Here is a 13177-nt window from a genome sequence, read left to right as displayed (position 1 = left end):
TGGCTGTTTTTAAAGAAAGTTTTACTCAGACGTTTTTGGGTCTGATTCAGGTTTAAAAGGAGATGAACAATATTCAACTTGTGATGTTATGGGAGCGAAGGCCTTGATTCAAGATGGCTTATACTATGGCATCCTAGGCTGACATGGCAGACTGCTTGATCTCTGCCTTAAAGCCAATTTGGGCCAGTTTTGATCTGTGAGAGATGCAGGATCTCCTTTTCATTATGACTTCTACAGACATATTTTACTGCTGCACAAAGAAGCTGCAAAGGTATGCAGGAACCAACCCTAGTCCGTGAAAGGTAAGCTGCTCAAACGCCATGTATGAGCAGTTTGAGCATGTATTTTGAATGTGGTTCTCAAATCAAAGAGGACATCGCTAAAGCTGCAGGTCTTGTTCTCGGTAATGAGCAGTAATTCGAGCAAAACTCCATTTTACGGTCTCCTGATGGTTCTGTTTTTGGCAGGTTCTTTGAGGATGGGTTGAGGGTTAGGGAATAGTTAGTACCTATGAATGACTAATAAAGGTTCAATTGGTGTACGGTTGTCATTAAAGGAGGCAATGCATGGATGAATCAATACTACATAAAGCTTTCCACTTTCAGCTTTGCCCTCTGCACACCCTCTCTTTTGACAATTCGATAGCAGTAATAGAACATATCAATGTTGGAATGGGTAGACTGAAGTGAAGTTAAATTGTACTTCGTATAACTTATTGTTGAGGATATTGAGGTGAGTCTTTTGGCGTGGGTTTCGCTAAAAGTAGTGTCTTACGGGATATTGTGTTGAAATGATCCACTATTGAGTCTCCATCTTGGTATTTATATTTCCTTTGCAATTGGATAATTAAGTTGATTTGTTGCCTTCTTCTTTATCAGTTGAATGACAAAGATGACAAAGAGTGAAAGCTTGCATCACATCCCTTCAGGTAGGCTCTCCTTGAATTTTCTTACTCTAGAGTGGGTTAGGCAGGTCGAAGACAGAAGGCAACATGCACAATTTTTATTTTTTTATTTTTTTCTGTTTGTTAAGGAGAAGTGGGATATTTGTGTTGGTGTAGGCCCCTATGTGTGTACTGGATAGTAGAACTAACTCAATTTGTAGACTTTATTGGAGATCGCAGCTTCAAAAGATGGGATGAAGTGGAGGACATACCCTTGTTTCAAAAGTAGAGTCTACAATTTATAGTATTTTAGATGGTACGATTTTGATGGCCCCCTAATTTTCTTTGGATATGAACCATGTTCTTGTCAAGCCATGCATCTGATAAGACCAGTACTGTTGTAATGAGAGATTGCCATGGCCCATATACCATAGTGGCTAAAAATAATCAGCAGAACATGTGTGATGGCCACCTCCCTCTTTCTCTGCAAAGTGGGCAACCTGCAAAGAGAGCACTATCTGCCCCACTTTGGCTATGATTTTCATGCTCTATACTAATCATAACCTAATTAGCCTCCTCAGCTGCAACCAAAGCTAGGTGGTGTCCTCTACTTGCTGCGTGAAATCGATAGTACAAGGTGTGACACAATGGGAAACTCTTGCGACCTTTAGTTTATAACATTGACAATGGTTGCATCCAACTACGGATGAGTGGCTCCAAGAATTCTCCAATTAGACCATTGAGAGAGAAGGAGACGAGGCTGTTGAGGTGGTAATGAAGGCCCTCCTTTGATTGAGTGCATCCCAAGGCGAGGAAGAAGTGACCTTCTCCTTCGATATTCGCAACGGTGCTGTCTTATCAGTCGGCTTTTGTATTGCACCAAATTTGCTCATATATGCACCCCAACTTGAACCACCTGCCACACCTATACCAAGGAAAATTGCCTATACCAAGGAAAATCTAGTGGGCCTACTCTCTCCCTTGCTCCAAGAAGCTCAAGTGGATCTAAGTAGGAGACTCGATGATCGTTCTTGTGCCAATTGTGAAGCATGTGCTAGAAGCATAGGGACCACACCAAGTAGCTTTTGCAGCAATGGATGTGGTAGTAAAGCGTTTATGAAGATGGTAGATGCAAGCAATTGTCATTTTCCTTGGGGCAACTGTCTGGGCCTCAATATGTTAGATGAGAAGGTGTTAGCAATCAAAGTAGTGCTAGATGAGAAGATGTTTTACCATTAGCTGATCGCATCCTTTTTTTGTAGAGAGACGAACATAAGTAAATACCTTAGATCTACTTTTCATCTTATCCTTTCCAAACCACAACTCTGCCTATGATGTAACTAGCTTCATCTCACTATGATGGTTTGATTTTTTCAGATTTTTGACAATAATAAAAAGCAAAAACATAAAAAATTGAAAGAAAAAAAGAGATGATGTCTCTTTAATGACCATGCTATTTGCAACCTTTCTTGATAAAGTTGTTGAAGAGGTTGCATATTTTCTTGATAAAATGCATCATCTCTGGGAGAAGCCTCTATGAGTTATTGTGCTTCTGATGAAAGTAGGAACAAGTTCATGGTACTATGCTTTGCCATACGTCACCAAGGATGGGTAGACATTTTAAGCACAACCTTTGAGAGGCATTTAGGGAGAACAACACTTTAGAGAATTTCAAGTAGTTGTTGAACGAGTGGAATACGATAGTTGTTTAGAGTACGCATCACGTGAGTCAAAAGTTAGAGGATTTTTGGGGGCAATATGTTGCCTCACTAAGAGAGAAGGGGCACCAAATTGTTGAGGTGCTGGGTTTGTTACACCACAAGAACTCCCTCTCGCCATGTAAATTGCCATGTAGGATGTCATGTGTGCAGAGTCATGTGATGAGCCATGTGTTGGAATGTGATACCTTAAGAGTCATGTGAATAGCCAAGTAGAAGGTGCAAGGGCCAAGCTAGCATCTTGCCCTTTCAAGCATAACCAATTGACCTTGTGAGAGGTGTAAATACTACTTGCTATGCCTATATAGTAAGCCTTGTAATCACTCGTGTGGAATAATCAAGCTACATATGTTTACACTCTAGTCCATTGAGCATTGAGTTAATCTATATTTAATAGCTTTATAATTATCATGATTACATGATGAATGCTACATTAATCTACCCACCTTAATCATCTTTCAATTGCTATCAGAGCCATAGAGTGGTTAGCGTTTCTTGATCATAGCTATTCCCATGAAGTCTCTCCATTAGGATTTTGAATGTTTAATTAGTCTTTAATTAGTTAGTGTGAGCATGTTCTTGAGTCTACCTCTTGAGAGACTACCCTCCTAATTGATTTGAGCTCAATTAGCATTGAATTCATTTGTTTAGTATTTTCTAATAAGCTCATTAATTGAGCACTTTTCAAATTCCTCATTAGTTTGTGTGGGAGAAATTGTATCTTGCACTTAATTGGCCTTCAAGTTAAATTCATAATTGATTGCAATTGCTTTGGATTGCAAACAATGTTTTGTGCGTATGCATACTCTTTTCATGCTTTTTTGATTGAATTCCAATTCAATCATTTACAATCATTACGGTCGAGATTTGTCATACTTTTTTATGTGCACATTGAATCCCATTGCTTAATTCATGTGCTTTTTTGGTTTCTTGAGCGTGGGACTAGCCAATTGGCATGATTTGTCATTGCCCTTGATCCAAATCGGACGGCTAGCAGTGAAAACCTCACCCGAACTTTTGTGATGATGGTTTTACTTACAGTGACGTCTTCAAAAGCAGGACCTGGGAGCCCGAATCCGAGCACATAAAGGGGCAGTGCTTTGTGCTGAAATTTTACTAGAAGTGTGGCTTGCTAGTTGGCTATTGGGTGGCCCGATTTTTTTGATCTCACAGTCACCCAAAAACGAGTCACAAGGTCAGTACACGCTCCTGTAAGGAGTCAATTGGTTAGAGCTGCCCTTCTTTGCTCATCACAAGAGCTTTACGCAGTTTCAACCCATTGTTTTGCAACATTTTTGTGTGCAACTTCCACCCGTTGCCCATCCTTGCCAACGTTTTTCGTGAGGCTCTGTAGATGGCAAGAATGACAGCTAACCTAGCATGCAGTTGGATTGGTAACTTCTAGAAACAGTTACCGCGGTAACTAGTACAATGTACAATCAATCAAAGAGCCACTTGAAAGTCTAATGCTCAAACTTCATTTTGGGAATCCCTAGGGTAAAGGTGCCAATAACGGGCAGGGGTCTCAAAACAAGGCCACCTTAAAATTAAATGGAAAATATCACCAAAATTTATGGGAATTATGATTGGGATGGCATTGGGAATGGCAAGAGCTTGATATGGCTATCTTTTCATATCAATTTCAATTTCATTGAAATTTGTCAATCCTATCATATAATTCAGATCATTCAATATTGAATGTCTCTCTATTCGCCCTCATGTTTTAAGTGGCCCTCTATTGGCTCCTTTACCCTACTAATCCCTAATTCATGGTATCCTAGTTCCCTTTTATCTTCTATCTCGGAGCTCTTACGCTCTTGTAATACTAATCAAACTCATAGCATACTTGACTCACTATTGTACTTGTCTACTAATCTGAATACTCCATTCCAATTTCATTGTTCATTCTTATTTCAAGTTCAATGTTCAATGTCATTCCCAGTTCTAGTCTTATATTTCATTTCCAGTGTTATCTAATATGAATTCTCATACTGATATGAACTAACTCTAACTACCATTTTGGAATAGCTATCCAAAGTGTTTAGCTCATTCTATTTTGGCGATCACGACGGCTTGAGATAAGTTTCTCTTGATAGACGAAATACCTCCCAGTTGGTGTTAGAGTCATCACACATCAATCATGTCTCCTAGAAGAGTTGCATGGGGTAGAATGCCAAGTACTAGATTCATGGATGATCTGGACCGTGCCAGTTTAATCCAGGAAGAATCAGAGCAAGGTTCTGAGATTGAGAGGGAACTTGTGAATGAGATGGATGTTCCTCCAAGACCGAGAACAGTTGATGAATTGCGAGATTCTCATCATAACTCATTCCAAGCGGAGAGGAGCAAAGCGAGCAGAACGATAGAACTGGTCTCATGGATCTCAACACAACCACAAACATTCTAACGAAAGTGAGGGTAACAAGAGAAATTATAGATCATGACACAAACTAGCAAAGTTTAGCAAAGAAGAGGGCATCAGATAGAGTGGCTGAGATTGAAAAAGGAAATGTCTGGGAATCTGGCACATACCATTATACTAAAAGGAGATTCAAACACAAGAAGCTAGTTCACAAAACCAGAACTAGTCACACTCAAGCACATTCCATTATACTAAAAGGAGATTCAAACACAAGAAGCGAGCATGGTTTTTGAATGGATTCATAAGCAAAAAATTATGAGAAGAGGAAGTCCCAGTACCTGCCAAGAAGTTTGATGGTTTGGTGTAAAGGGTCTGAAACTAAAGCAACATGCCAAGAAAGAGAAAGGCCACAAGAAGAGATAGTCCAATGATAGTGAGTTGTTGACTGAAGAGTCAGAATCCAGTACCAGTTCTAGTTCATTTGAGAGTGAGTCAGATGACAAAGGGAAGGAAAAGAAAAAGGGATCATGGACCAGGAAACTGGAGGATATGTCAAAACAAATCGCTAAAATCGTCAAGACAAGACCTTCAACTAAGAAGATGTATATTCGTTCTCAAAGTGCAGGTCGAAAGATCATAGGTCTGATGAGTGTTCACAATTACTTATTGCAAGGCCTATGGACATGTTTGGAACAATTGTGGTATTAGAATTCATCACTTCAAGAAGAGAAAGGATTTGTCAATGATTGCATTGAGAAACCCTAACACAACAAAGCAGATGGAGCCAGTGGTTCCAAGGACAATGAGACCAACACACGTACTGGTACTGGCAGCGGTAGGTATCAGGGAGTTACTAGCAAGAGCAAGGGCAGGGGTAGGGGCAGAGGAGAGTTTGCAAAACAAATCTTGAACTGCTACACATGCGGAAAGTATGGTCACTTTGTAGCCTAGTGCCCAGATGCTACCAAACAAGATGTACTTGTATAGAAGGCACCAGAGCCTGTGCCTGTCAGGGTCGTGACTAGAAGCAGGGGTGTTATCATTGAAGAGATTTCTTACAAAATTGAGCAAAAGAAAACTGCTGAAACCAAGAAGTGGGAGCAACAGAGAGCAATACGGAAGGCGAAGAGCAATGAGAAGGTAGTCGATAAATGGAAAGAACAACATGAGCTTGCAGTCAAGATCACCACAAATATGGCAAAGTAAATGCCTAAACAGCCAGAATGTTTTGAGGCTCGAAAGATTCAAAAATTACCGCCTAGGTTCCAAAGGTGTTGGAGCACCAGAGTGAGAAGGCAACATCTAAATTGAATGAGTCTATGATTCCTATAGTATAGAGTCTGGTAAATGAAGTACAACAAGTCAAATTAGAATTGACCGAGGCTAAGCCACTAAACTGATGAAGGACCAGTCAATGGATCCATCTCACAGGTTCAACTAGCAACAACCAGACAAGGGAAGTCAACTGAGTGGAAATGTGAAGATAGTAAAAAAGAGAGATCTTCCAGTTCAAACTACAGTTCTAGGAACAAACAAGAAGAAATTTATATGAAGATTTGTGAACGCATCCAGAAGTTGACTGCACCTCTTAGCCTATCAAGGAGGTTGTCTACACAAGGAATGGGATATTGATTTTTGATAGTGATCATGTTTAATGCTCTATAATCTGAAGTCTTTGTGTTTGTTTAGATTGGTTGTCTTGTGCTCATACTTTGATGAAAAATATCGTATATGCTTTTTCATCCTTTTGAAAGGATGGTCAAGGATGGTTAGACTTTCTTGTGGTCAAGGTTGGCATGGATTGGGGCAATTTTCTTCAACATGACCGTATTGGTAGTATTTGTGGCACCAAAAACCATTATAATTTAGAGTGGGTGGGTTTATTGTGTGTTGAAATAGGGTGTGTTGGTGTGATTGTGGAATTACATTGTGGGGTTTTATTATTTTGGTTTTGGCATGGAAAGGAAGGTAGACATGTCTATGTGTGATTGTTTGTTGAGGATTAGAGGTATACCTATCAAAGTTATTATTTTTACTGTTGCAACTGCGATTGCAATTGTGGTTGTCCCAATGAAGGTGTTATTTAAAATTAGGAGGATTGTTGCACTGTGGATGTGTGAACACCTCTTGCGTGATGGAATTACTCACCTTCTCCACATCGTGAGCAAAGAAAATGGCCTCATAAAGTGAAGCTAGTTTCTCCTTCTTCACATCATGAGAAAAGAAAATGGCCTCATTTATAGTGAAGCTAGTTTGAGGGAGTTGAGTTTTGATTGTATACCATTTGGTAACGCATCTTCAAACTTATGCTGGAGAGAATCGGTTGGGACTTCTTTTACCATGCGAAGGAGTAGAAGTGTTGGGGTAAAGGCGACGTGCCTCTTACCTTGATCAGACACGCCAGAGAAGTCCGACCGCTCATTACTTATACACACCTTATTCTTTACTAGTTAGAAGAATAAGGGGCTCTCTCATACACGTAGTGTTGAGATGCTCCACCCACATCCTGTGTTATTTCTCTCTCCTTCTTGTTCTCCACACACACACACACACACACACACACACACACACACACACCCCGCATTCATGCACTCACAATTGGTATTAGAGCACATGGTGATCGCAGATAGCATGGTTGTGTTGAGAGCTTTGAGGCGGTAGCTTGCTCCCTCTCAACGGTGGAGAGATCAAGAAAGCTTAGAATCTTTGTGACAACACAATGGGATCTTGTGATCTTAGTTTAGAGTGATGCATACTCTTGTGGAAGCTCAGAAAGGAGTGTGAAAGATTGCGTGTAAGTGAAGATGCTGCCCTAAAAATCATGTATGCAGCATCACTGTTTTCAAATTTGTTTTTCTGCTTGTAAAATGAAAATATGAATATTTTGCCTCGCGTACCCCTTTGTTTCGACGTGGTCTACAACTTTGCAAAAGAAACTTTCTGCAAATTCCTCACTGTTTTGCTGATATTTTAGCTCATACCGAATGTATATAGAAATTTCAGGTTTTTGTTTCGCATAGTGTGCGAGTTTGATACACTTTTTGGAAGCATGGAAAGTGTTCAAAGTTGGGTGCATAAATTCTGAGCTGAAGATGCAAATTTAGCTTGTGCAGAGCTTGTGGTTTTAGGGGTTTTTGGTAGATTTTAGGAAAGAATCACGTAGGCATCTACACGCCATCTACACACCATCGAAGACGCCTCTTGAGAACGCCATTTTTTGAGCACACAAGTGGAGCTTCTTTTACACATTCTTATAGGATACTTTGGTAGTGATTTTGTGCTTTGTTTTATAGTCTTTGCGAATGGATTTTCATATGTTTGTGGCACATGGTTGATGCCCATTATACATGCATGTTGGCGAGTACTTTTGAGTGCCGATGAGCTCTCTTGAGAGCATTGTTTTTGCATTGATCAGGTTTCTAGATTGTAATTCTTGTGCCGCTTGTTTATGCGCAGTCACTCTGTATGTAAGATTGTGGAGCCATTTTGGCATTTCTATCATTGGCATTGAGTAGTGTTATGGTTCATGGTTTGGAGTCCTCTTTCAGAGACTATAGTAGTCGAGGTTTACTCCCACTTTGCCATAACTTTTGTTGATAGATTTTTGTCATTTTGTAGTGGTCGAGAGCTTCTCCCACTTTGTCATCTTGGATGTGGTTTTATGGTTGAGATTTGCATTGAGATTTTACTCCAATTATAGAGGAGACTCTGCCGGTTTTTCACCAGGTTTTATGCGTTTTGTGATAGGTGCTAGAGAGTTTTGTTTTAGCCAAGTTTTGGCTTATGCCTATGCGGATGGTCATTTTGCTTGTGCTCTCATTGCGTATGGTCACTATTTATGCATGATTGGTTCTTGGTTTGGCAAACGGTTATGCGATGTTTGCCATAGTTTTGGTGGTAGGTGTTTGATCAACTAGCTTTCTTTTGCATTGTGTTGAGCGGTCATGCCCTTGTGGACATTGCATTTACACTTTGTGTGGGCTGTTATGTACTAATGTTACACTGAGTTATGGCATCTTGGAATGAAAATTCTTCATTGGATACACATGTTGGTGTATCATGGGAGTACACTTTACTGATGAGAAGCGTGACACTTCGCTCATTGTGCATGCAAGGTTTGAGGATATATATGTAGAGTAGGAGAGCTCTTTGAGTGCATGCCTAGAGCAGTCACCAATGGTGGTGATAGATTTTGAGGCTTTGCAACCAATAAGGGAGCACAATAGTGAGTCACATGTACAAGACAATGCAGTCTCAGTGACTTTGTAGACATGTACTTTTGCGGATGAGCTCCAGAGTGGTGTGCACAACATGTATGTAGATTCAGAGTTAGAGTGACCATGCTCTAGCTAGACACATTGGATTGATCCTCTTAGGACAGAGATGTTTCCTACCATGGAGATGATCGTTATGGAGTTCTTTGATATATGCTCATGCTCGAGGCTGATATGGTGATGCTAGGACATGTGGATGTAGTCCCTATGGATGATGAGGGAATGACGACTACCCTAGAGTCAGGATTAATGCATCCATATGTGGCTAGTACTGGTGGTGATGTAGCGAGGGTTGAGATACCAACTACCGATAGATTGGCAGAGGTTACTGCACATGGCATTGTTGCAATTGGCATGGATATGCTGGTAGAGATTACACTTTTGTCATCAGCCTTCGGGATTCTCATGTATGACCTCTTAGTGTCGAGACTCGACATAGAAACTACAATGGGAGCGTTTGTAGTTAGGGTTGTCATCTGTCTAATGACTGACACTAGCATGATGCATCATGGAGTGATGCAGGTCATTATAGGATACCTGTAGGGTATGCATGATGATTGTAGCAGGGATATACGCTTCCGCGCACTACTAGAGCCTACACAACGACATGCATTGGCTTTGAGAGAGCCAGTGGGCATAGGTTGAGACGAGTTTCCTCCCCTACCTATGGTACATGCTACTAGGTCCTATAGTAGTACCACTTATCGGCACATTCACCTTTAAGTGGGACATTGTTGGGGTAAAGGCGGTGTGCCTCTTACCTCGGTGGGACACACCACAGATGTCCAACCGCCCATTACTCGTACACACCTTATTTTTTACTAGTCAGAAGAATAAGGGCCTCTCTCATACACATAGTGTTGAGCTGCTCCACCCACATCCTGTGTTCTCTCTCTCTCTCTCTCTCTCTCTCTCTCTCTCTCTCTCTCTCTCTCTCTCCACATGAACCGCATTCGTGCACTCACAAGAAGAAGTTCCCAAAAATAGCAAGTATTTTGAGATATATTATCTCCTCGCATCCAAGAAAATTTGGCCTAGGCATAATGAGCATCAAAATTGAATTGGGGGGCCAAAAAAGGAGTCTATTACCTGATGTTGAATTCTTTCCCATATCTTCAATTGCTCTACATTTCTAAAAAGTACACAAAATTTCACAGTAAAGGATACCCCAGCAAGATAGTTGTCCAATTGTGTAAGCCAAGATAACACGAGTTTACCAATTTTTTGTCCATCGAAGAATTTTGACTTATCTTGTGGTCTTTGTGTGACTGTTATGCTCTAAGGCGGACTTCAACATTTTGATTAGTCATTCATCTTTGAGGTCATCTTCATTGGCTCTTTTATTATCACGTTTTTCTTGGAATCTATGTGCTTCATTTAAATCATGTTTTAGTAGGTGTATCTTTTGCTCCAAATTTGGTCCTACTAGTGAAGAATCTATATCCTGTCAAAAATATGGTGTTCTACAAATGGATCTTTGCATGAGAAGTATGGGGTGTAACTTTTTTTGTCTTCTGGAGAATACCAAGGGAAAGGATTTGGAATATGACATATTTGGAGATGCCAACTATGAATACCTTGTCTAGCTAATTTACTATTGGAGTCCTCATTCCAACTATCCTAGTTCTACATATTGTAAATATACATAGAGCTTACCACATTATGATGTAATTAGATTTTCCCACTTAGTTTTAATGTAATTTCCTAGAGATCATTTTTAGAAGCCTTAGATATAAAAGTCAATTATTAGAAGAATAAGGGGGAACTCTCTATATGGTGAAGCAACAAACTGAGGAGAGCTAATTTGTAATCAACATATCTTGCAATTGGTAATCCAAATCAAGTTCTGTTAAGTGCATTGCATTTCTCTCATCTTGCTCTATATTTTGAGTGTGTTCACCATCCATTTTGTGAAGGTTCACATCTATGCTATGCGAGCCTTAATTGGTTATTTTAGTGATATTTTCAAGTTTAAATGCTAGTTTTTTGGTAGGAGGTCGTTGCGAGGCCTTAGGAGGTGGCGTCAAACTAATTCTATTTTTGTTTTGATGACATATGAAACAATTTTTATACTTTCCAAAATCATATTTTCAAGGTCTACATCTTTTCTAATAGTCCTTGCCTATAGTCTTCAAGGGTTTTCAAGCATGTTGAGGTCATTTAGTTGAGAAAGCAGTGAGTGATTAGTTGCTGTGAGGATTGACCGTATGTTTGAGGAGACTGATTCTTGATCGTTGGTCTCTGGTTGCTCTAGTGCATCTTCCTATGTAGATTTAGTTTGTTGTGATTGACACTCCAAATACATCTGTGTGCCCCATCAACATCACTTCAATGAGTATTGACATTGTATATGTTAGTGCCAGATAGCTATGCTAGTATAGATGTCCTTTACGAAGATCCTTTAACATTGATGTTGTTATCAAGGATTCAATGTTGTGACGATCAAGTGACCTTGTAGCCATACGTGTGTTCATCCTGCACCTAAAATCCATTCTTTTTTCACTAGCAACATAGTGGCAAAAAAATGTTTTTTCCACTTGATATACTGTAAGACTCGACGACTGGCTAGATCTATAATTTTATTTCAGAGAGTGTTTGTGAATGAAGGTAAAACAAAGCATTTTAATCATCAATTTTCTCATTGCTTTTACAGTGTTGTGCATTCCACCACCATTATACATTTTTTCAAGTTTTGTTCATTTCACTGCATTATATTGTTTCAAGTTCATAAGAGCAGGGCAAGAAGCAATGTATCATCAACTTGAGCTACAAAAGTTAGATAAAACTTTGGCCAAAACAACAATTTGGGTAAAAAAGACCATAAACTGTGAAAGTTTGAAGAAGTGTTGGAAACCAAACAACCTAAAACCAAATCACAAAAGATCAAGGGGATAGCTTCCATATATTTTGAGGAACATATCTAATAAGTTTGGTTGCATTTTATAAGAAATGACGGATCGAAATCCACGTACCTCAAAGCAAAAACTATCAAATTTTTGCAAACTTTGAACCCTCATCACTTGCAAACACCGACTACAAGAATTTGGGTGCAAAAAGTTCCTTAAAACAAGACCAAAACCACGGGACTAGAAAAATTCTTAAAGTCAAACTCTTTTGAATAAAATACAAAGGAAATTTGAGATTTTGAACTCCATATTAGAAAAGGCTTTTGGGAATCACATGCCATTGACCTCCTCTATATGCGGTAAAAATTTTGAAGCTAGATGATGGATCATGATCGATGTACCCTATAGTGATTTTTGGCCAGAAAGGTACTGACTATACAATGCTAGCATAGAAAGCATAGCTAGGGCAATTTGTCATTGAGAAAAGTTAAAAATCAAGGAAAAATTTTAAAAAACAAAAAATGAATAAAAATGGCAATCAATGCACTCCAGGAGACCACATTCTAAGCAAGAAGCTGATCCAAAACTTTTCAATGTTTCTCTAATAGCCCTTGACACAATCTCATCGTGAATACTATCAGCCATGGAAATGTCTTGCACAATTGCATTCCTTTTAGGTGCATGATAGGTTATTGCATCTCCGGAGAGACTCTTTTTGCTTTGAAAACAATTCAAGGCTTCCTTGCCATGTCAATGTTCAATAGAATACACTTGAGTCAGCGCATGGTTTACACCTTGATGGGTTGTAGGCTTGCCTATACTACACATTATGGAGTCCAAAGACCAATGCTAGTTTGGGTGCTTCTTGGTCCAAATACACACAAATTACACTAAGGAAATAAGGGTGGAGAATCTTAGAAGAATCTGAATAGTTATGTAAAAGATGCCAGGGATGTCCTCCACTTGTCATTGGCATCTTGGGCAGATCCCTGAGCTAACCCCAATTCTCCTAGCTCTTTCACCTGACCAAACCCCTTTGTCAATAATCAACCAAAGCAGTGGCAATTGGGTACACAAAAACCTGTATGTCCACT

General features: G+C 39.6%; 1 protein-coding gene across 4 annotated transcripts in view; it reads left to right on the top strand.

Moving 5' to 3' along the window:
• Positions 1-824, top strand: part of LOC147453898 (DEA(D/H)-box RNA helicase family protein) — a 47942-nt gene extending 47118 nt beyond the window's left edge. For 2 of the 4 annotated variants that reach the window (XM_086515968.1, XM_086515969.1), the window contains one exon: positions 51-824. In XM_086515968.1, coding sequence (XP_086372094.1) covers positions 51-66 — 16 coding nt within the window. In that variant the 3' untranslated portion in view covers positions 67-824. The remainder of the gene's footprint in view (positions 1-50) is intronic. The other 2 variants (XR_015188572.1, XR_015188571.1) reach the window with 2 other exon arrangements.
• Positions 825-13177: the final 12353 nt, after the last annotated feature.

The sequence above is a fragment of the Adiantum capillus-veneris genome, chromosome 7, assembly GCF_014529385.1.
Source record: "Adiantum capillus-veneris isolate H3 chromosome 7, ASM1452938v2, whole genome shotgun sequence".
NCBI lineage: Eukaryota > Viridiplantae > Streptophyta > Polypodiopsida > Polypodiales > Pteridaceae > Adiantum > Adiantum capillus-veneris.
The sequence above is the reverse complement of the archived record's forward strand: the minus strand, read 5'-3'. Positions and strand labels throughout refer to the sequence as shown.